The sequence below is a fragment of the Nerophis lumbriciformis genome, linkage group LG29 (genome assembly GCF_033978685.3).
Source record: "Nerophis lumbriciformis linkage group LG29, RoL_Nlum_v2.1, whole genome shotgun sequence".
NCBI lineage: Eukaryota > Metazoa > Chordata > Actinopteri > Syngnathiformes > Syngnathidae > Nerophis > Nerophis lumbriciformis.
In genome coordinates, this window is record NC_084576.2 from 14,106,548 (window position 1) to 14,131,194 (window position 24,647).

At 42.9% G+C, this 24,647-nt stretch overlaps 1 protein-coding gene across 2 annotated transcripts in view; it reads right to left on the reverse strand.

Moving 5' to 3' along the window:
• The window catches only part of ano2a (anoctamin 2a), a 78,930-nt gene that overhangs the window by 19,011 nt on the left and 35,272 nt on the right, over window positions 1-24,647 (reverse strand). The window contains exons 4-18 of one of the 2 annotated variants that reach the window (XM_061925025.2): window positions 24,253-24,348; window positions 23,971-24,143; window positions 21,803-21,857; window positions 21,679-21,730; window positions 21,548-21,603; window positions 19,802-19,849; window positions 18,967-19,031; window positions 18,722-18,856; window positions 18,495-18,655; window positions 14,725-14,807; window positions 10,241-10,252; window positions 4,801-4,875; window positions 4,640-4,696; window positions 4,125-4,199; window positions 1,664-1,865 (exon numbers count right to left, since the gene is read on the reverse strand). In XM_061925025.2, the coding sequence (XP_061781009.2) occupies window positions 1,664-1,865; window positions 4,125-4,199; window positions 4,640-4,696; window positions 4,801-4,875; window positions 10,241-10,252; window positions 14,725-14,807; window positions 18,495-18,655; window positions 18,722-18,856; window positions 18,967-19,031; window positions 19,802-19,849; window positions 21,548-21,603; window positions 21,679-21,730; window positions 21,803-21,857; window positions 23,971-24,143; window positions 24,253-24,348 (1,345 nt within the window). The remainder of the gene's footprint in view (window positions 1-1,663; window positions 1,866-4,124; window positions 4,200-4,639; window positions 4,697-4,800; window positions 4,876-10,240; window positions 10,253-14,724; window positions 14,808-18,494; window positions 18,656-18,721; window positions 18,857-18,966; window positions 19,032-19,801; window positions 19,850-21,547; window positions 21,604-21,678; window positions 21,731-21,802; window positions 21,858-23,970; window positions 24,144-24,252; window positions 24,349-24,647) is intronic. The other variant, XM_072911848.1, reaches the window with a different exon arrangement.

Below are 24,647 nucleotides of genomic sequence, written 5' to 3' on the forward strand. Positions count from 1 at the left end.
GCGCTCTGAGGTAAAGTTAAAGTGGCTATATACTATTACTAACCGAAAGAAATAATAACTTTATTCTGAAAACTGATGTACTTTACACGACTTGAATATAACACAATTACATTGTTTTTGAACAAATGTTTTTACATTTACATTTTTTTGAATACTGTTTTCTATAACTGGTGCACTGCAGTAATTTATGACTTTAACAACATAAACCTTGTTAAAGGATATCAAAACCATGTGGTAATCACAAAACTTCTTATCAAGGCTTTGGTAAAAAATAAATACTAATCAAAAAAAGGGACTCATAAAAACTGATGACAATAAAGCTTTCTATTCTAAAAAATAATAAAAGCAATAAATTCTAACGAAATTAATATTAAATAAAAAGAAATATGTTCCTTGTTCAATAAAAATTAAGTACAAATGACAATACAGCTTCAACACTTTAGTCATAACTTTTGCGCTTAAGAAACATTCCTATGACTTCTGCTCCATTATTGTTCTGTTTAATATAGTCATTGTGGCGGTGTGGCCTGGTTTGTAAAGCGGCTGTGTCAGCAACTTGAGGGTACCAGGTTAAATTCTCGTTTCCACGATCCTAGTCACTGCCATTGTCTCTTTTGGCAAACACTTCCCCACCTGCTCCCAGTGCCACCCACACTGGTTTAAATGTAGCTTAAAGATGTAGACAATGGGTTTAACTATGTAAAGTGCTTGGACTCTCTGGAGAAAAAGCGCTATATAAATATCATTCACTTTAGTACTGACACAAGTGATGGAAAAGTGTATTATAACGGAGTACGGACCACAGCTGAGAAACAGATATTTCTTGGCGTCGCCCGTGGCCCAACAACGGGCCCCCAGATCCTATGATTAAGAAACACTGTTTTAGGACCATGCTGTTGGGTTTGTATACTCACGTTTTTTTCTAAACTAAACAAAGTTGATGCCAATCAACCTGAGAATCGATAAGCGAATCAATTAAGAACGGAAACATTAAGCAGAATCGAAAATGGAATCGAAATCTTAAAAATATTACTTATATTTAGTCCTTAGAGTGACAGGAGTAAAAGCTCTGACTTGCTTTGGTAGAATTACTCAGTGGCCTGAGATCGGTAGGCTGTGAGTTCAAACCCCGGCCGAGTCATACCAAAGACTATAAAAATGTGACCCGTTATCTCCCTGCTTGGCACTCAGCATCAAGGATTGGAAGTGGGGGTTAAATCACCAAAAATGATTCCCGGGCGCGGCCACCGCAGCTGTCCGCTGATCCCCTCACCTCCCAGGTGAGGGGATTCAAGGGGATGGGTCAAATGCAGAGGACACATTTCACCACACCTAGTGTGTGTGTGACAATCATTGGTACTTTAACTTTAATTTACCTGCTGTTTTTTTTTACAAATCTCCAAATCCCAAGCTTTTTTCTAGGGAAAACTAACTTACTGTAGTCCTTTGTCCTTGTATGATTCACTTTTATTATTGAGACAAATCTATTATTGTGTAAAGTAACGTTCCAAATAAAGAAACTGCATTTTCCTCTACTCGGACATATATCAGTTCTTGAATATTAGAGTGTCCACATACCAAACATAAGATAGCAACTTGGGTGGGCAGTCTTTTCTCGTCAGTGATTATGTAAATATACAAAAAATAATAAGATATATATTACCCAGCTCCGTCAGCCACACAGCAATGGCTCCGTAGACCTCCTCCAACACCAGCACGACCAACATGTTGAGGATGATGCCCGTGGTGGTCACCGTCATCCTCACGCTGGCCTTGGCTTCAGGATCGGGATTCATGGACCACACACTTAACATGCAGATGCGATACACCACCACCCCGAACACAGCGGAAAAGGTCACAAACACCTGCAAACACACACACGCACTCAAATTTATACCAACGTATAAACTGGAAAAACTCACAATCTCTCCAAGTATACATTTTTTAAATTTCTAATCAAAATATCTCAACAGACTTGACATAAGTATAGAAATACGACTTTTGAGCTTGTTATAAGACACAAAACTTCACAGTACTAGTAAGTATAGCTAATAATAAGTTTTAATTGCTAATTTCAAGATCATTCTTAAGTTTTTAAAGCTTAAATATAGGCATGCTAGCACCCGTTGAGAAAAAAGAGGAAAACTGACAAAAAAATTAAGGAACATTCATATCGCTACAAAATGCTGCCACGCAAACCCTCAAAAAATTTTTGGAAAATCTAAGATTACATTTCCTGCAATTGAGTGTATTTTTACACTATATTTCCCTTTTAGATTCATTCTTATCTACAAACCTTTTTTGGCTGTCTTTTTGACACTAACATGTCAAGTGTAATGTACCACATCATTTAAAAGTTTTTTTTAGAAGCTCATTTACTGACATTATTTATATTGAAAATGTCATATAAAAGATCTCTGAAAACGTTTCCCATTTGGCAACTCTATCCTGTAGCCACGCCCCCTCCGGTACCGTAATATATGTTACATTGTTTACATCAGTCACGTCAAAAATATGCCATCTCGCTGGCTCCTAATGAATGCTCTAGAACAGTGGCCCCCCCCATTGAAAATTTGGGGGGGTATGGTATTTTTTTAATTTATTTATTTTTTGTCATAAAGAAATACAATCATGTGTGCTTACGGACTGTATCCCTGCAGACTGTATTGATCTATATTGACATATAATGTGGGAACCAGAAATATTAATAACAGAAAGAAACAACCCTTTTGTGCGAATGAGTGTGAATGAGTGTAAATGGGGGAGGGAGGTTGTTTGGTCTGGTGCACTAATTGTAAGTGTATCTTGTGTTTTTTATGTTGATTTAATAAAAAAAATAAATAAATTTTTTTAAAATTTATTTTATTTTTTAAATTTATTTCTTGTGCGGCCCGGTACCAATCGATCCATGGACCGGTACCGGGCAGCGGCCCGGTGGTTGGGGACCACTGCTCTAGAACACATGTGTGTAACTCAAGGGCTGGGGGCCAGATGGGGCCAGCCACATCATTTCATTTGGCCCACGTAAGCCTGGCCACGACTTTATCGTTTGTTGCGAAAATGTATTTATTCGTTCCATTTTGACACAAAAAAAACATGTACTGCATGCAAATGCATATCTTTTAAACTTTAATATTAGCCAATTTATAAAAAATATTATATTATCATACATTCCAAACATTTTTGTTGAATACTTAAATATCTACTTGACTTATGGGTTCAAAGCAAGTTATCCATCAAATTGTACACTGTTAAAATTACAATAGATTTTACGCAAAAAAAAAAAAAAAAAAAAAAAGCTCCGTTGCTAGAATTTTACTGTAAAAAACCCCCAAAACTCTATTGAACTTTTTTGCATTAGGCAGTAATACATCGTAAAAACAACAACCGTACATTTTACGGTAAAACACTGGCAGCTCAGTCACCTATTTTTTAATTTAAATTCTTCAATCTGTGGTACCATTTTTCAATTTACTTGTAAGAAAAACTGTAGAATTCTGGCGACACCTACAATGTACATACAAATATATATAATACTTAAATGCATAGGCAGTTATGTGGTATCCTGAGGCGAATCCTTAAACATTAATATTCATATATATTTGCTGTTATAAGTGGCCCTCGGAAAACAGCAATAACTGCGATGTGGCCCTTAATGAAAACAAGTTTGACACTCCTGCTCTAAAATTAAAATTTTTTCGGAACTAACAGTTCGGATTGTAATAATCCAAATATCTTTAGCAGCAAAACAGAAAGCTGTCGAGAAAGCTAGCTAGCGAGCGTGTTTCGGTGCTCCTGATCGTCTGCCCGTCCTGCAACTCAGTGTGGCGTTTAGGCAAGAGGAGCAGGTGTGAGGTCAACAAATTCTGTTTACATTGTATTTTTTGTACACTTCATTAAAAAAAACGTGAAAGTGATATTTTGACCGGAAAATTAATGTTTAAAAACACAGGTATCCGTCGACAACTTACCTTTTTTATTGGCACATGTTGCTGATTTCAAGCAAAAATAACTTGTTTGTTTTTTTTCACTCTCCAGTGTATTTTTGAAAATGTGTAAAAAAAAACATCAGCTACAGTTTGAGATTAGCCGCGTTAACGCTTGTAGTGCAATGCAAGAAGTACCAGGAACAGTAAGGTGGACACGTTGATGAGGTAACCGGACAGGTGATCCTCAATGTCCAAGGACTCTGGCTCGAGCTGTCAGGAAGAAGAAAAGTTATAATATTATTATTTTTCAACATTCCCTCGATAGATTTTCTGCACACACGTGTTGTGTTTTCTCTCTGGCAGGTGTGTGTTTGCCAGATAAAAACCCCCGCCCTCCTCCCTTCCCTTTCCCTCTCCACCAGTAATCTGGGCTAATCTCAGGCAGGTAAGCAGCTTTGGACACAGCCATTCACAGAAGCTAAAGAGAGGGGTGCAGGGGGGTTACTCCATAGGCATGATATAAAAACTCATAAACATGCAGCTGCCGTGTTATAATGTAATTGTCCACCAAAGACAATTTGGGAATGTTTGTTGTCAACCTGAGCGTGATTTGTGTTGCTGGATAAATGCGATTAGGGTTAAAAGCATTAGCTTTAAATCACCTTAATGCAACAACCCTCCCAACCCCTCCCACACACAGCCTGCGATACCTGGAAGGCCAGCATCTGGTCCCTCTCTCCATCAGCTCCGTCTCCACTTTGAGTCAGCTGCAACACGATCACAGCAGGAAAGTTTGGGGGTTATCGTGTTGGCATCCAGCATTTGAAGGAATGACATTTGTATTCATGTGAAGCATGATCCGATACGGTACCTTCTTTTTACGCTGTGCTTTCGCATTGGTCTTCTTCTCCTGTAAAGCCTCCTCATATTCGGGCCGCAGCTCTTCCTACAACACAAACACACTTCAATGAACTCCAAAACAATAGACACAATTTTCCATAATGATTGCTTTATGAGAACTTGAAATATCATGGGTCCAAAATAAGCATTTCTTGATTTTGTATCATCTCCCACTGACTAACTTCTCTACAAGATTGACAAAGTAGGTTTTTTGTCCGTGTTTCAATTGGGCTGCATAAGGAAATACTGTTGATGTACAGCAGGATACAATGTGGTGGTCTACCACACTCCTCTACTGGTTATCAATCAATCAATCAATCAAAGTTTATTTATACAGCCCTAAATCACGAGTGTCTCAAAGGGCTGCACAAGCCACAAAGACATCCTCGGCTCAGATCTCACATCAGGGCAAGAAAAATACTCAACCCAATGGGATACAATGAAAAACCTTGGAGGGAACCGCAAATGTGGGGACCCCTGGCCCTGGGAGACCGCTGCAATGGATGTCGAGTGGTTATTTCATCATCTCCCACTCACTAATTTCCCAACAGGGTAGACCAGTGGTTCTTTTTTCACCAAATAACACCTCAGATAACACCTGGCTCCCCAAGTAATGACCAACATTGAAATACAGTAGCGTAGTAGGCCTAAGTATTCATTAAGTACCACCATAATGACCAACATTGAAATACAGTAGTGTAGTAGACCTAAGTATTCATTAAGTATCACCATAATGTGACGACCGGGGCGCATGGTGATGCGGGGTTTCATTCTCCCAGGATGCAACGGACTTCGGACACAGCGTGAAGGTAAAAGAAATGATTTATTTACCGGAATAAATTATACTGGAACAAAGAAAAGGGTGCTCATAGCACATAAGGCAAAAACTAAAAGAGCTAGCATGGGAGCTAGAAGGTAAAAAAGGAGTTTAGCGTGGAAGCTAACAGGTACAGAGCCAGAACAAAAGTCGTCAACTGTAGCATGAAAACAAACTACGAAGCAAGCACGAATGACAGGGAGGACAGGCTTAAATAATAATGTCAGTGATGACAAACAGGTGCGTGTCGGGAACAAACGCGGCAGGTGAAAATAATAAGCAGCCATGGCAACAAACTCAGGTGTACAAAACAGGTACTCAAGGAGTCCAAAACTAACCAAAAACACAAGTATCTTGAAAACGTAAACAAAAAATATGATCCGGGCAGCGGATCATAACAGTACCCCCCCCTTAAGGGACAGATTCCAGATGTCCCCTAGAAAAACTAAAACCCCCCCAACTATAACAAAGTTCAAGAGTCAAGGGAGGGTGGAGGGAGGATTTGGCGGAGGGTCGCCAGGTCACATGTCCCCGAATCCACCGGGAACGAGTCAGGTGGCGGCGGCGAATGGAACGGGCGACCACGGAAAGGCCACATTTGTGGCTGCCGAGAAGGTGGGCGTGAGTGGCGCCAGAAGTTCAGCAGCCGGAGAGTTCTGCGACTACGTCTCGGGTGTCGCTGCTGTTTGCGCCACTGGCGTCCATACTCTAACCTCCGAGAGCGCCGCTTGCGCCGCCAGACCACCCAAGGTCGCTGAGACGACGAGGAGAGAGCATACGTCACCGTGGAAACAGGAGGAAGCGTCGTCGTCGCCGTGGAAACAGGAGGAAGCGTCGTTGTCGCCGTGGAAACAGGAGGAAGCGTCGTCGTCGCCGTGGAAACAGGAAGCGTCGTCGTCGCCGTGGAAACAGGAAGCGTCGTCGTCGCCGTGGAAACAGGAAGCGTCGTCGTCGCCGTGGAAACAGGAAGCGTCGTCGTCGCCGTGGAAGCGTCATCGTCGCCGTGGAAACAGGAAGCGGCGTCGTCGCCGTGGAAACAGGAAGCGTCGTCGCCGTGGAAACAGAAGGCGTCGTCGCCGTGGAAAAAGAAGGCGTCGTCGCCGTGGAAAAAGAAGGCGTCGTCGCCGTGGAAACAGAAGGCGTCGTCGCCGTGGAAACAGAAGGCGTCGTCTCTGTCGGCGTGGGCGGAGCCAGAGGCGGAGCAGGCAACGGAGTATCTGCGAGTGGTGGATGTCTCAGCTGGGCTGCTGGGTTGGCCGTAGGGGAAATCATCACCTGCAGCACGGTGAGAATACTTCCCAGATGTCTCTCCAAAGCGTCAAGGCGGGCGTCTTGGCGTTCCGCCATGGCGTTGACGCAAGCCCCAAGAACGCCAAACTGTTCCTCCTGTTGTCCAAGTTGTTTGGCCTGTTGGTGCAATGCCCTTTTTACTTGGTCGGTCACTGCGGGGTCTCGTGTGCCTTGCAGCGATGGAGCAGGAGGTGGAGAGGATGGTGTTTGCAGGACCACCAGGGTTGATGGTGGCGTCAGAGTGGCAGGCGTCCGGGCTGTCGTTGTCGTGGAAACAGGTGCTGGTGCGGAAACCAGACTTGGAGCAGGTGCTGGGCGTGACTTTGGCGGAGGTGGCCTGGCCGGGGGTTGCGGCTTAGCATGCCGAATGTCTGGTGGCGGAGGCCGGCATGGAGTTTTGGGCTTGGCTGGGCGCAGCTGTGCCCGCCCACTAGCAAAGCACCCAGTACTAGCCCCCCCCTCAAGAAGCGGATCCCAGACGCGTCTTGTGCAGTCTGGAAAAGTCTTTAGGGGTGGGAGGGAGGAGGTGAGGAGGTGGGTAGGCTCCTCCCCTTTTGATTGTCCAAATTGACTATTCTGCTCTTCAATAGTGGACTGTAGGGACGACCAGGAGGGAGAAAACAGAGGAGTGGGCGGAGCTTGAGCCATAGGGGGTGGGGCTTGAAAACCAGAATGTGACTGGTACTGACTAGACTTATAATTAACAAAAATGTCCTGATAGTATTTAATTGTTGAATTAAAGTCATTTGGAGGCGGCTGACAGAAAGAGGTGACTGAATTTAAAAAAATGTCTTCGTCTATGACGTCATCACCAGTGGACGGGATGACGTCATCCGCGTGGGTCTCCAGCTGACTGACAGCCCAATCAGTGAACTGTTTGGCAAAGTGAGTGATGGGATTACCAAACATCGGCGGAGGGGAATCCTGGGCTGCTTGGCTGTGTTCCGGAGGGAAGAATTGCGGGGGTGGCGCGTCTCTGTCGCGAGCTGAAGCCGTTTTGTGAGACTTCCGCCTTCGCTGACGCGTGCGAGCGGGCTGAGAGCGGACCTCCCCGGGCCAGATGGAGTCGATCGGGACCAGAACACCTCCAGGTCCCCATATCATCTCCTCATCTGGATTGCAGTGGAGCGTCTCTGCCTCCATCGCTCGGAGGACCATCCACGCACCTTCTTCATCCACCTCCGTCAGGCCCGATGCGAGAGAACTTCTTTTTGCTTGCTTCGTACTGTGACGACCGGGGCGCATGGTGATGCGGGGTTTCGTTCTCCCAGGATGCAACGGACTTCGGACACAGCGTGAAGGTAAAAGAAATGATTTATTTACCGGAATAAATTATACTGGAACAAAGAAAAAGGTGCTCATAGCACATAAGGCAAAAACTAAAAGAGCTAGCATGGGAGCTAGAAGGTAAAAAAGGAGTTTAGCGTGGAAGCTAACAGGTACAGAGCCAGAACAAAAGTCGTCAACTGTTGCATGAAAACAAACTATGAAGGAAGCACGAATGACAGGGAGGACAGGCTTAAATAATAATGTCAGTGATGACAAACAGGTGCGTGTCGGGAACAAACGCGGCAGGTGAAAATAATAAGCAGCCATGGCAACAAACTCAGGTGTACAAAACAGGTACTCAAGGAGTCCAAAACTAACCAAAAACACAAGTATCTTGAAAACGTAAACAAAAAATATGATCCGGGCAGCGGATCATAACACATAATGACCAACATTGAAATACAGTAGCGTAGTAGACCTAAGTGTTCATTAAGTACCACCATAATGACCAACATTGAAATACAGTAGCGTAGTAGACCTAAGTATTCATTAAGTACCACCATAATGACCAACGTTGAAATACAGTAGTGTAGTAGGCCTAAGTATTCATTAAGTACCACCATAATGACCAACATTGAAATACAGTAGCGTAGTAGACCTAAGTATTCATTAAGTACCACCATAATGACCAACATTGAAATACAGTAGCGTAGTAGGCCTACACTAAGTATTCATTAAAGTAAGGCAGATGTTTTATTTAACAAGTATAATTATTATTTTGGCCCCTGTAACATTAAACACAGTTTGGACAGTAACACTATGTTTGAATATAGGAAAATAAAACATTGTACTCTAATTAAGTGATTCTTTGGCGCTAAATAGAGCCCACGTATCAGCGGCTTTAGAGCTGCATTCTTCAGCGATGCCCTAATTTTTTGTAAGAGGACAAACATGACACAAACTTTCCTAATTGGTTAGAAAGCCTACTATTTAATATGTCTCGGTTTATGCTTCACTGATGAGAGTATTTGGCGAGCGCCGTTTTGTCCTACTAATTTCGGCGGTCCTTGAACTCACCGTCGTTGTGTGGACTGTGGCGCAACAGTTTGTTTACATGTGTAACTTTCTCCAACTCTGCCACAGAAAGACGTGTTTTATGCCACTCCTTTCATTGTCTCATTTTGTCCACCAAACATTTTATGCTGTGCTTGAATACACAAAGGTGAGCTTTGTTAATGTTATTGACTTGTTGGGAGTGCTATTTAGACATATTTGGTCACTGCATGACTGCAAGCTAACAATGCTAACATGCTCTTTATGACTTGTTTGTAGGTATATTTGAGCTCATTTAATTTTCTTTACTCATGTCCTCTGTGTATTTTATTTATATTTGCATGTCTCATGTCACATTTTCTGTATGTAATATTGGCGAAACAATAAAAAAAATCTATATACTGTAATGGTTTTGAAAATGAAAAATATCAAAATGGCCACTGCATGCTCTGATTTTTAAGTGTGCGGCACTCAGTGGAAAACGTTTGGACACTCCTGGTCTACACCTTTGCATTCCTTGTTATTTTAGCATCTCCCTCTGACTAACTTCAAACAAGATGGACAAACTGAGTTTTTATTTATTTGTATTTTTGGAATGCATGAGAAAATACTAAATATATATAATATTGTGGTGGCCCATTCCTTGTTATTTAATCAAGTACCGTAAGCAGACCAAACACACTCTAATTGTAATAATTTTACCTACTTAGTGCATGACGGTCCAGATATAAAAAAAAATGCCCTGTGGAATACACTGTAGTCATCTATAACCAGGCATTTCTATTGACAATGAAATGTTCTATTGTTGCTGGCTGAGTATTAAAAGTGTAAGGTAAACATTTTGTTTCCACACATTCTTGATTTCGGCACTTTCCACAGTCCTCTTGATTATCAAAACTACAAGTTTGAGTAAAACTACCCCTTGAAGTACTTTTTTACTCCTTGCAGGTGTATGAAGGAGTAATTAGAGAAACATGCTCACCTGGACGCGCTCCTTCAGGCAGCACATTTAGAGAGGCAGAAGTCAGAGAGATAAGTTATGTGTATTTATGTTCATCCTTTCAAACAAGTTCTCCACTTTAAGAAGCAACCAATCCCATTACAGGACAGAGTCATGTTAGCGCAACACGTAAGTGCGTACATGCATACGTCTGTGTGTGTGCGTGTGTGTGTGTGTCTCGACGGGATCACCACCTTATCGTGGTGAGGCACTTTGCGCGTCTCCATGACCCCTAGAGCTATGTCGGCTGGAGTCTCGCACTCCTGGCAGGGTCACCCAAGCCGAACAGATCGAAGGGTAGAGACCAGACTAAGAGTGATCCCAAACCACGAGACCTCAATGGCAGAGCAGGCGGAGGGCGGTGGGTGTGAGAACCACCACAACGGCTGCAAAGGCAGAAGAAGGCGCCCCACAGCCATGTGGGTTAAACCGGGAGGCAGTATGGCTACGGGAGTAAACCCTAAATGAAAAATCTGTGCTCCGGGGACACACACATGGGCAGGTTTCCAGCAGACCGGATCTCTGGCTGACTGGATCTCTGGCAGTCCCCTGCAACTGCACTCACCTGAAGGTCGTCTCGAGTTTCTCTCGTGCCACTGGAATATGGTGGATGTGGCCAAGATTGTGGGGGAAGGAACTGCGCGCACCATCCCTCACACAAATACACTCTTTGCGCAGGCTTCAGCTTCTTCCGAAAAGTCTTCTGGTGACAGGATAAAGCGACGGGGGCAGGTCAAGGATGTGACTGGAAGCTCCTAGCTTGAATCCTGCACAGAGGCGGCATGGGTGTGATGGTCGTTGTGAAGATTGGGATCAGGAACATGATCTTCCTTCGGCAGCTGCCCATGTGACTGAGCAGCCCTATTTAGGGTCCGCACTGCTCACCCCAAATTGGGGAAGGGTCTAGAAAAGGTGACCCAAAAATTGTTTGTTCCTCACACCTGGGTGGCAAACCGCAGCCACCAAGGCATCCCCTACTGCGGTCGAAAACATAACAAAAGAAAGTATATGACTATACACCTGGCTACCTGGAATGTCCGCACCCTCCTCGACACGCAGGATGGGACTGAGAGACCTCATAGGCGGACGGCGCTCATTGCACATGAGCTCAAGAGATACAATGTCGACATCGCAGCACTCAGTGAAACTCGGTTGTCGGGTGAAGACTCCCTGACAGAAGTCGGTGAAGGCTATACCTTCTTCTGGAAGGGTCTCCCGGAAGGCGAACGTAGGCTCCATGGAGTTGGTTTTGCTGTAAAAAGCAAACTACTCAATAACATCCCAGAGTCCCCCCAAGGCATCAGTGAGCGGCTCATGAACTGGCGTATCCCCCTGGTGAAAGGCCGGTTTGCTACGCTACTCAGTGCGTATGCCCCTACCTTGGATGCTGATAGTAACATCAAAGATGCCTTCTACGAGTCTCTTGCGGCTGCCCTATCCAGAGTCCCTAAGTCCGATAAGCTTGTCCTCATGGGTGACTTCAATGCCCGAGTTGGCACAGATGCCCAGCTCTGGACTAAAATAATCGGGCTTCATGGATCTGGGAAAATAAACAACAACGGCATTCGACTCCTCTCTCTGTGCTCTGAGCACCAACTTCTCATCACTAACACAATTTTTCAGTTAAAAAAGAAATACATAACATCTTGGATGCACCCACGGTCCAAACATTGGCACCTGCTGGACTATATAATTACACGGCAACAAGATCGACAAGACGTCTGCATAACCAGAGCCTTACGTGGGGCTGAATGCTGGACTGACCCCCGGCTGATCAGATCCAAGCTGAGGATGAAAATCCGACCCCCACACAAGAAACAGCAGCCAAGAAAGCGACTGAACTGCAGGGCCCTGGATTCTCCAGAGTGTACATCTCACTACCGCAGCAAGCTGGCTACGGGACTTTCCACCTTGGAGGACTATGGCACCACCTGTGACATGGACAGTGAGTGGGCAAAACTGAGGTCAACATTACATCAAGCTGCCTCTGAAACCATTGGCTTTACTCAGAAGCACCATCAAGACTGGTTCGACAACAGCTCGGTAGAAATACAGGAGCTGCTGGACGCCAAGCGCAAAGCCCATGCTGCCCTGCTCTCCAACCCTCACTCTCCATCACTCCTCCACCATTATAAAACAACCAGCGCTGAGACACAGAAACAACTGCGGCTCATGGAAAATGAGTGGTGGCTCAAAAAAGCCCAGGAGATCCAGGGATATGCAGATGCTAATAATACCTACGCATTCTACGCTGCTGCAAAATCCATCTATGGCCCACAAAAGCGAAGCATCGCTCCAGTAAGATCCGCAGACGGACACGTGTTATTCAAGGATAAACAACAAATTCTTGAGCGTTGGGCTGAGCACTTCGACTCATTGCTCAATAAAATAAACCCCTCTGATCCATTAGTGCTCAATGCACTCCCAGATCTCCCGCTTTCTCCCTTCCTTGATGACCCTCCCATGTTCAGTGAGGTTCTTACTGCAATCAGGAGCCTCAAAAACAACAAGAGCCCTAGCCCTGACGGAATTCCGGCTGAGATCCTAAAGAAGGGAGGCTATCTACTGAAGCGGAAGCTGTTTCACTTCATACTAGCCATCTGGCACAGGGAGGCCTTGCCTCAAGAATGGAAAGACAGCAACATCGTCACCATCTACAAGAGGAAAGGAGATAAATCATCTTGTGGAAATAGTCGTGGCATCTCCCTTCTCTCAGTGGCCGGCAAGGTACTTGCAAAGATTATGCTTTCTCGCCTTACATTTCTAACAGAGGGCATCCTCCCAGAGACACAGTGTGGCTTCAGAAAGAACCGAAGTACACTAGACATGATCTTCGCTGCCCGTCAAATCCAGGAGAAATGCAGGGAACAAAACAAGGACCTCTACATTACCTTTATTGACCTCACCAAGGCCTTTGACACAGTTGACCGTGATTTGCTCTGGAGCATCCTCAAGAAGTTTGGTGTCCCCCCCAAGTTTCTCAACATACTAAAACAGTTTCATGATGGTATGCAGGCCTGTGTACTTGTAGGCAGTGAGCAGTCCTCCTCTTTCCCCGTGAAAGTAGGGGTGAAGCAGGGGTGTGTACTGGCCCCAGCGATCTTCAATCTTTTCCTGGCAGCAGCCACACTCCTATTCCGGCAGTCCATCACGAAGGATAGTGGTGTCTCCATCGAGTTTCGCCTGGATGGGAGCCTATTCAACATCCGGCGCCTACAGGCAAAGACGAAGATGGCAGGCACCAACATCCAGGAGCTGCAATATGCAGACGACTGCGCACTCCTCGCTCACACTCCTGATGCCATGCAGCATGCACTAGACACCATGTCATCAGTCTACCGCTCACTAGGTCTGGTGATCAACATTCAGAAAACAGAGGTTCTCATCCAGGAGAGGTCCCCATCCCCTACACCCCCTGTCTTTACCATCAGCGGCACACCCCTCAAGCTCGTTGAGCAGTTTTGCTACCTCGGCAGTATTCTGACCCCAACATGCCAGATAGATGATGACATCCAGGCTCGTATCAACTCAGCCTCCTCTGCCTTTGGAAGACTGCGCTCCCGGGTGTTTGAAAACAACCACCTTCGAACCTCAACGAAAGTGTTAGTCTACAGGGCGGTGTGTGTTTCAACTCTGCTGTATGGGTCAGAAGCCTGGACAATAGACCGCAGACACATCCGCTGCCTTGATGCATTTAACATCAGATGTCTCCAACGCATTCTTGGCATCACATGGCAGGACCGAGTTCCTCATACGGACATCTTGCAGCGCACTGAGTCCATAAGCATAGAGGCCACCCTGGTAAAGCGACAACTCCGGTGGGTTGGTCACACCATCCGGATGCCAGGACACCGATTGCCTCGTCAGATGCTTTATGGTCAGCTCCTTTCAGCCAGCAGAAAGCCCGGAGGACAAAAGCTGAGGTACAAAGACCAACTGAAAGGGATATTGAAGAGGTGCAACATCAAACCCCACGAACTTGAGACAGCTGCAGCCAATCGATCGCTGTGGCGTTTGCTGTGCCATGACGGGGTCATGTATCTGGAGGAGTGTCGGAACCAACACCGGAGGGATCAGCGGAGGCGAAGACACCACCCTGCAGTTCCAGAACCATCCCAGCCCCCTGATCCAGGCCTGACATGTCCCCACTGTGGCAGGACGTGTGGTTCCAGGATCGGACTTCATAGTCATATGGCGTGGCATCGTCGCCAGCAACGATAGCCACCGACCAGAGCAACAAAATGGAAGCTACGTCATCTTCGACTACGATGGACCGCCAAAGCAGTGTGTGTGTGTGTGTGTGTTTTGAGGTTAGCACTCTCCCCTGAACTGATTTGGGATTAAACAGAATCCTTGTGAAAAGTGAGCGGGGAAAGGATTTAGAGATGTCAAAAATAGTAAAGTAAAAAAAAAGAAAAAAAGTTGCTGCATGTGCACTTTTCTTAGGTTTGATGGACGTGCAGTACCTCCTCGTCCTCCAGGCTGGTTAGGTCCCAAGCGTGTTTGAGACACATCTGTCGCCTTTTCCAGTGCTCCAGGAAACAGGCAGCTAGAAGTACACACAACAAATGTTTGGAAATTGGACCTTTTGTTCCGAGTACTGAGAAAAATAACCAGTATGAGCAACAGCCCCGTTCAAGTACAGAGAGTACTGTGGAACCTTGATTTTCTTTTCTCGCCATTTACCAAGTTTTGTCTATTTTGTTACTCTATATAAACCCCAAACAGCCAGCAATTTAGCCTGGAAAGAAGGAGGTAATTGCTGTGGACTTACACTTATAGAGGAGGGGGAACCTACACACACACGACCCCTCCTCCCCACCTCCTCCTCTCTCTGCCTCCTGTCCCTTCTCTGCCGTTTGCTGACAGCAAGGTAAAAAGATTTTACTTTCTAACAGTTTTTTTTGTCATTGTAGCATTTTGAAAGTACCAGAGGGACTTTTGTGTGTGTACGTGCAGTGACACTACAGCTTGCCATTGTTGTATTGATATATATATATATATATATATATATATATATATATATATATATATATATATATATATATATATATATATATATATATATATATATACACGCATATAAATATAAATATATATATATATATATATATATATACATACAGTATATACACATATATATATATATATATATACATACATACATACACATGCATACACACATACAGTACATACAGTGTGTTTGTGTATGTATGTATATATATATATATATATATATATATATATATATATATAGAGCGTAGTAGGCCTAAGTATATGTATATATATATTTATATGTATGTATGTATATATATATACATATACATACATATAGATATATATATACATACATACATACATATGTATATATATATCAATCAATCAATCAATCAATCTTTATTTATATAGCCCTAAATCACAAGTGTCTCAAAGGGCTGCACAAGCCACAACGACATCCTCGGTACAAAGCCCACATAAGGGCAAGGAAAAACTCACCCCAGTGGGACGTCGATGTGAATGACTATGAGAAACCTTGGAGAGGACCGCATATGTGGGTAACCCCCCCCCTCTAGGGGAGACCGAAAGCAATGGATGTCGAGTGGGTCTGACATAATATTGTGAGAGTCCAGTCCATAGTGGATCCAACATAATAGTAAGAGTCCAGTCCATAGTGGGGCCAGCAGGACACCATCCCGAGCGGAGACGGGTCAGCAGCGCAGAGATGTTCCCAGCCGATGCACAGGCGAGCGGTCCACCCCGGGTCCCGACTCTGGACAGCCACCACTTCATCCATGGCCACCGGACCTGTGCCCCCCCCCCTCAAGGAAAAGGGGAGCAGAGGAGAAAAGAAAAGAAACGGCAGATCAACTGGTCTAACAGGGGGGCTATTTAAAGGCTAGAGTATACAAATGAGTTTTAAGATGGGACTTAAATGCTTCTACTGAGGTAGCATCTCTAATTGTTACCGGGAGGGCATTCCATAGTACTGGAGCCCAAATAGAAAACGCTCTATAGCCCGCAGACTTTTTTTGGGCTCTGGGAATCACTAATAAGCCGGAGTTCTTTGAACGCAGATTTCTTGCCGGGACATATGGTACAATGCAATCGACAAGATAGGACGGAGCTAGACCGTGTAGTATTTTATACGTAAGTAGTGAAACCTTAAAGTCACATCTTAAGTGCACAGGAAGCCAGTGCAGGTGAGCCAGTATAGGCGTAATATGATCAAACTTTCTTGTTCTTGTCAAAAGTCTAGCAGCCGCATTTTGTACCAACTGTAATTTTTTAATGCTAGACATAGGGAGACCCGAAAATAATACGTTACAGTAGTCGAGACGAGACGTAACGAACGCATGAATAATGATCTCAGCGTCGCTAGTGGATAAAATAGAACGGATTTTAGCGATATTACGGAGATGAAAGAAGGCCGTTTTAGTAACACTCTTAATGTGTGATTCAAACGAGAGAGTTGGGTCGAAGATAATACCCAGATTCTTTACTGATTCGCCTTGTGTAATTGTTTGGTTGTCAAATGTTAAGGTGGTATTATTAAATAAATGTCGGTGTTTAGCAGGACCGATAATCAGCATTTCCGTTTTCTTGGCGTTGAGTTGCAAGAAGTTAGCGGACATCCATTGTTTAATTTCATTAAGACACGCCTCCAGCTGACTACAATCCGGCGTGTTGGTCAGCTTTAGGGGCATGTAGAGTTGGGTGTCATCAGCATAACAATGAAAGCTAACACCGTATTTGCGTATGATGTCGCCTAGCGGCAGCATGTAAATACTAAAGAGTGCAGGGCCAAGAACCGAACCCTGAGGAACTCCGTACGTTACCTTAACATAGTCCGAGGTCACATTATTATGGGAGACGCATTGCATCCTGTCAGTAAGATAAGAGTTAAACCACGACAAAGCTAAGTCTGACATACCAATACGTGTTTTGATACGCTCTAATAAAATATTATGATCGACGGTATCGAAAGCAGCGCTAAGATCAAGAAGCAGCAACATAGATGACGCATCAGAATCCATCGTTAGCAGTAGATCATTAGTCATTTTTGCGAGGGCTGTCTCCGTAGAGTGATTTGCCCTGAAACCGGATTGAAAAGGTTCACAGAGATTGTTAGACACTAAGTGTTCATTTAGCTGCTGTGCGACAATTTTTTCGAGGATTTTCGAAATAAAGGGAAGGTGGGACACCGGTCGGTAGTTTACCATGAGGTCAGGATCAAGGTTAGGTCTTTTGAGCAGAGGATGAATAACCGCTTTCTTGAATGCTAGGGGAACAGTGCCAGAGGAAAGTGATAAGTTTATAATATTTAGCACTGATGGACCTAATAATACAAAAAGCTCCTTGATAAGTTTCCCAGGAAGTGGGTCGAGTAAACATGTTGTTTGTTTTATCCCACTTACACGCTGTAATAGTTTCTCTAATGTTATTTCATCAAAAAGAGAGAGACTATTTTGTATTGCAGTATCCGTCGTAGATACAGTTGTATCTGTGTTCATAGAACCCAGTTGTAGCTGGGATGCGTTGTCTTTAATCTCCTTTCTAATGAGTTCAATTTTCTTATTAAAGAAATTCATAAAGTCATCTGCCGAGTGGGTGGAGCTATTGGGAGGAGTCCCTTGTTGGGTTAGCGATGCTACTGTACTAAACAAAAATTTAGGGTCGTTTTTGTTGAGGCGGATGAGATTTGAGTAATATTTAGCTTTAGCTAAGGTAAGCATGCGTTTATACGATATTAAACTATCACTCCATGCTTGATATATATATATATATATATATATATATATATCCTGTATATTTATATACATACACAGACACAGACACAGACACACACACACACACACACACACACACACACACACACACACACACACACACACACACACACATAGTAGTACATTCATTCTTTTACTAAAATAGGGACTTTTATTGAGGCTAGAACCAATTATTCATGTCTAAATTGTTTCTTATAGAGAAATTTGCTTCACTATACTAACTTCGATTTACGAAACCCTGTTCAAGAACCAATTAAGTTCGAAAATCGAGGTTCCGCAGTAATGGCAAGGATGCTTGTCACTCAAATTTTTGCTTGCAACTTAAAGCATAACAACTAGCTGATAAACTGCTCTTATCTCAAAATACTTTTAAGTTGGGGTATCCTTGTTCATGTCACTTTTCTACTATAAAAAAATAGAAATGAAACAGATAAAGAACATCTCGTTACCCCACAGAGACATGAAGATAGCGAAGAGAACCGTGGCTCCGTTGTCAAACAGGTAGGACGCCTTAGCCAGCGAGCACACCGTACTCAGCCGCCAGTAGTCACACACGCCGTCACACAGCGGACACATGGTGATGTTCAGGTTGTCGTCGCACGTCTCCTGACTTGACACGCGATGAACACACTGTAAATAAAATTGTTCAGTCGTGTGTACATGACGAATCGCCTACCTCGGCACGTTAGTGTCCACAGTCAAGATGCCGTAGACGAAGACGATGATTCCCAGTACTGACGGAGGGATGAGGAGCTGAGTGTAAACACCCAACCAAGCAAAATATAAGCCAATCTGCTCCCCAAAGTACTTCCTGTACAAGAAACATATTTAGCCACGCTGACACGCGGTGGAAGCGTTTTGAGATGAGCAACAATGCACTTGGTTATTTTTTTGTGTATAATCAACTGAGAAAAGACAAACCTGATGAGATCCACAGGCTGGTACTTGTGCATGACTCCATATCGAGCCCACTCTTCATGAAGCACCTGGAGGATGTCAACACATGTCAACAAGTCAAGGTCAAGGCTGATTTATTTATTTAGCACAATTTTAAAACAGACTACTGCCCCAAAGCGCTGTCCAGATTAAAACAGAAAGGTACGAGATTAAAAATAATAATAATAAAAATCACAATAAGTACAGAACATTTTATAGATAAAACACAATTAAAAATGCATAAAAATAGTGCAAATAACAGAAAGATGAAAGATAAAAAATTAATAAATAATGATAAACAACACGATAAGTACAAAACATATATATGAAACACAGTTAAAATGCATTAAAAACAGTGCAAAAAAACAAAAGATGAAAGATTAAAAAATAAAAAATAAACATCACGATAAGTACAGAACATATATATAAAAAACAGCTAAAATGCATTAAAAAAACAACAACAACATAAAAATGTCCAGCAAGTGAGTCATTATTTAATGGTTTTGTTCAGTAACTTGGGGACGGCGTGGCGCGGTTGGGAGAGTGGTCGTGCCAGCAACCTGAGGGTTCCTGGTTCGATCCCCACCTTCTACCGACCTCGTCACGCCCGTTGTGTCCTTGGGCAAGACACTTCACCCTTGCTCCTGATGGGTCGTGGTTAGGGCCTTGCATGGCAGCTCCCACCATCAGTGTGTGAATGTGTGTGTGAATGGGTGAATGTGGAAATAGTGTCAAAGCACTTTGAGTACCTTGAAGGTAGAAAAGCGCTTTACAAGTATAACCCATTTACCATTTACCATAACTTAATAAAAAGGCTCACCTGTCTATCGTTGCGCTGGTCTTTATCTCCTCTCCGGGAAAACGACCCCTGGGTTGGAGATAATTGATCAGAAGTGTGCTATGTACTCTATGTGGATTTTCGTAACTCCAGTGTTTCCCACAGATTGGCAATCTATTTGTGGCAGTGGGGGTGTCAACACAACATCATCGTAAAATTTGCATAATTGGCTATGACACTTTAAAACAAATCTGTATTTTTCAACTATTGCTGCTTTTTTTTTTTTTTTTACACTGATGTAACAGCGCCTGCACTTTGTATACCCCGGCTTTATTGACATTTATTATTTTGCCCTTCCTGAATGTTGGAATTTAGTTTGGCAGAGAAGTAAACAGTCCTTTCATGTCATTGGCGAGATGAAAAACTTCCAATTTAACATTATTTATTTATAGTGTCCACAATGAAGCTACTGTGAAACTAAGCACTAGGGATGTAACAATATGACAATTTCATATCACATTTATTGTCACCAAAATGATCATGGTTATCAATAATATGACGGTATTGTTGAATGTGGTCAAAAAGTACTCCAACACATGTATAACCAAGTTGTATTGAAACAAATTGAATTTAATAAATAAATAGCCACATAATATACTTACTTGGCAGAGGAAATATGTTATAAAGTAATATTGTTCTTGCTACTTAAGAGCCATATTATTTTTATTTGAATTTGAAATATGTTTATCTTCTTGAGTTTTAATTTGTAAGAGTGTTTGTGTTTTTAAAAAAATGACAAACAAAAATATGTGTGTTGGGTGCATCAAGTCTGATTTATGGGACGTCACGCAAACTCACTTCCTGTTTCTTATATTTCTTATCGATCGATCCCAGCCTTTAAGTTCAACGTGCACAATTTAATATCTTAGTTGCTCTCACTGTAATGTGTTTATATAAGTTTAGATTGGGGTATGTCGTTTTTTTAAATGGAGAAAGACGTTAATGTCTCTTATTTTTATGTTAGCATTTAAGCTAGCGAATATTAACTTGCTTCTCCAGTGCAGTGTCACTGGTCCGCGAGTTTATCAAAATGTTATCAATAACAGTTTTACGATCATTTTTATTTAAAACTGTAATACTAGCCATGGGAAGTTTTACTATGCTTTATCATTATACTGTTCATTGTTGCATCCCTACCAAGCACACAAAGGAAAGTACATTAAAATACACATGAAGCGCACATTCTTGTAGGAATCGTGTTAAATCAACAATACAGTTTGGTATAAACTGAAAGAAGCAGGATAAAGGTTGGCTCTTATGCTGCTACCTTAATGCTAACATACAATGGATGATCCCATTGACAGGCTAAATAAATTAGCATTGCTATCGTTTTGAACTTGTACAGAAGTTTAACAAATGAGAATTCAACAAAACAAAATTAACCGCTTACTTACTTACTAGGCCAGGCTGCAGCTCAGTGCATTGTAAGTGGTTGTGTGTGTGTACGTGTGTGTGTGCATGTGCTACAGAAACCGGTTCTCAAACTCGAATTTCAAAACACAGAACATAATCAATATTTTGTGGAAAATGGTTCACATATATCGCCAAAAAGGTGAAGTGTTACCAACCCTTCATCAGAAAATATGAAAAAATATAGATACATTTAATTTACTTGTGGCAGGCCGCCACAAGCGAATGAATGTATCATAATACACTTAACTGTATTCCTAACTCTTTCGAATTAAACATGATGAAGTGCATGCATGTGGATACTGTTGCTCTACTTACATCATGCAAAGGAAAGGCAGAGATGTAGACGGCCCGAGCCACGAGCGACATGATGCCTGCAGTGAAGCGCAAAAATCAGCTTCCTGTGTTAGCTATCACACATGTGACATGAAGTACGAGCGCGTCCTCACCGGTGGTTTGGCAAGTGTGTCTGCAGGTTGTGCGGGAAATAATCTCTGCAACCTGCGCACAAAGACACGCAAACGTGAAGCATATCACCCTCACCTCCCATCAATGTTTATTTTGGGTACGTACGATTCTGCTACGTGTTGCGTTGTCGAAAACTGTCTCTGTGGACGTGATGTCATACCTGCAGGAAGTAATGAGAGAATGTTAGCTTCCTGTATCATAATTTTTTGGATTATACACAACCTTTGCATGTCGTAAAATGCTCCAACTAATTCCTATATCAAAATATGTTTCGTATGCTCGCAAAACATTAAAATGATCATCTGTGGCTGTAGGCAACCTCCTGATGTAGTTGTTAATAACTCAAAAAAATGACATTTCGCAGCTTTTATTTACTTCTGCATGCACTTGATTGTAGTTTGCGCTACGCAACTGCTGGTGTGAAACTTTGGTTACATTTGTCGTACTAATGTTTACAATAAAGTAGAGATGTCCGATAATATCGGACTGCCAATATTATCGGCCGATAAATGTTTTAAAATGTAATATCGGAAATTATCGGTATCGGTTTCAAAATTATCGTATCGGTAACAAAAAGTAAAATGTATGACTTTCTAAAACGCCGCTGTGTACATGGACGTAGGGAGAGGTACAGAGCGCCAATACACCTTAAAGGCACTGCTTTTGCGTTCTGGCCCAGCCACATGATATCTACGGATTTTTACACACACAAGTGAATGCACATGCATACTTGATCAACAGTCATACAGGTCACACTGAGAGTGGCCGTATAAACAACTTTAACAGTGTTAAAAATATGCACCATACAGTGCATGCCAAACAAGAATGACAAACACATTTCGGGAGAACATCCGCACCGTAACACAACAGAACAAATACCCAGAACCCCTTGCAGCACTAACTCTTCCGGGACGCTACAATAAACCCCCCCCCCCAACACCGCCCACCTCATCCTCCTCGTGCTCTCTCAGGGAGAGCATGTCCCAAATTCCAAGCTGCTGTTTTGAGGCATGATAAAAAAAATAATGCACTTTGTGACTTCAATAATAAATATGGCAGTGCCATGTTGGCATTTTTTTCCATAACTTGAGTTGATTTATTTTGGAAAACCTTGTTACATTGTTTAATGCATCCAGCGGGGCATCACAACAAAATTAGGCATAATAATGTGTTAATTCCACGACTGTATATATCGGTATTGGTTGATATCGTAATCGGTAATTAAGAGTTGGACAATATCGGAATATTGGATATCGGCAAAAAAGCCATTATCGGACATATCTCTACAATAAAGTCATCAGCTTCATTAATAGGCTGTCTCAGCAGTTTGCTCCTTACTGCCATAGAAAAGAAAGCTATGTTTTCCAATCATCACTTGCTATTAGGGATGAGTACCGAATCCGGTACTTTTTTGGCACCGATTCATGTAAAATTCAACGGTGCCATGTTACAGTACTTTGGTTGCGTGTGAAGTCACGTCCGGTTGCCGACTCAGCCGGCAACTTGGCGATAAACTCCAGCAGCACTGAGAGCGGACTCAGCCAAATTACTTCTAGGTATTGTTGCAAATTTCAATGCCAGCAAAGAAACGGACTCCAAAAAACGCTCTAATATAAGTAAAGTAAGGCAAAACATTTTCAAAAATGTGATGCTAGTATATATTGGCTTTGCTATTGACATGCTACCAATTGGCATTAGCGATTTTACATGGCGATTTTAACGCCTCTACATGTGTTAATGAAAACTACAAGTAGGGTGCATGTTACACTCAAACAGCTGGTGCGTAATAACAACAATACTTACAGTTTTAACACTTTTTGGGCTCAACCAAAGACGAGACAGCAAAGACTGAACTGACTAGCCAACACACAATAAACTGTACGCTACTGCCATCTAATGTCTTGGACTTGCAACTGTAATTGAGACTCATGAATGTGATGATGAAAAAAGATATAACAACTGGACAGCAGTAGTCATAATCAGCTCATGTTAAAATGTTGCATTAAAATATTTAATTTTATCATCAAAAATAATTAATATTTATTAACACACACAAAAGTACCAAAAATTGATACCGTGTAGTACATACTGTATATCGATTTTCAGGTACCGTATCGTTTTAAATGTGAACAGTACCCACCCCTACTTGCTATATTTTTTTGCTTCTTTGTATGGTATGAAATACGCTAAACAGACACAATTAATGGGACGCCAAAAGCCATTTAATCTGCAGATGTACACTGGTGTGCCTCAGTCAACATGGCGGTACTTACAAGTGGAGCTTGTCTCTGATGAAAGGGTGTTTGAGCGTCTTGAAACGAGCGCGCGTCTGCGGTTCTCGCTGGACGTCAAAGTCCGGGACGTCCGGCTGAAAGGGCGTGTTGATTTTGGTGACAAAGGAGTCCCACATTCCTGCGATGCCCGCCCTTTTACGCAGCTCACACTTCTGCTCAGTAAAACAAAAAGGTAGAGGGGTTCCTGAATATGAACTTGTTTTAATGCAAAATTGTAACCGTGAGAATAGGAAAGGTAAGTGAGTTACAGTGCTTGACTACCTTTTTCACAGCGACTTTGATCTTCTGAAGCTCCGCCTCTCGACTGAGGATCGGCCATGGGATGTGCAGCCGGATGAAACTTATGCCGCTTGCCCTCTGCATACATTACAACATACTGTTAGTGTCAACAACACATTTACAGAAAATTGTACTGTGTAAAAAGTAGGTCCGGGTATTGAAGCCGGTAATTTTTTGGCACAGACGAAATCCCGCCAGTTCTACAGTGCACCAATTCATGTCACGGTACCTGGGTTGTGCGTAACATCACGTCCTGTTATTCTCATTTCGACACTAGGTGATCACTCCAGCAGCACTGAGAGCAGACTCAGCCAAACTACCGCCAGGTTATGTCGCAATTTTCAATGTCAACAAGGAAATTTACTCTAGAAACGCTC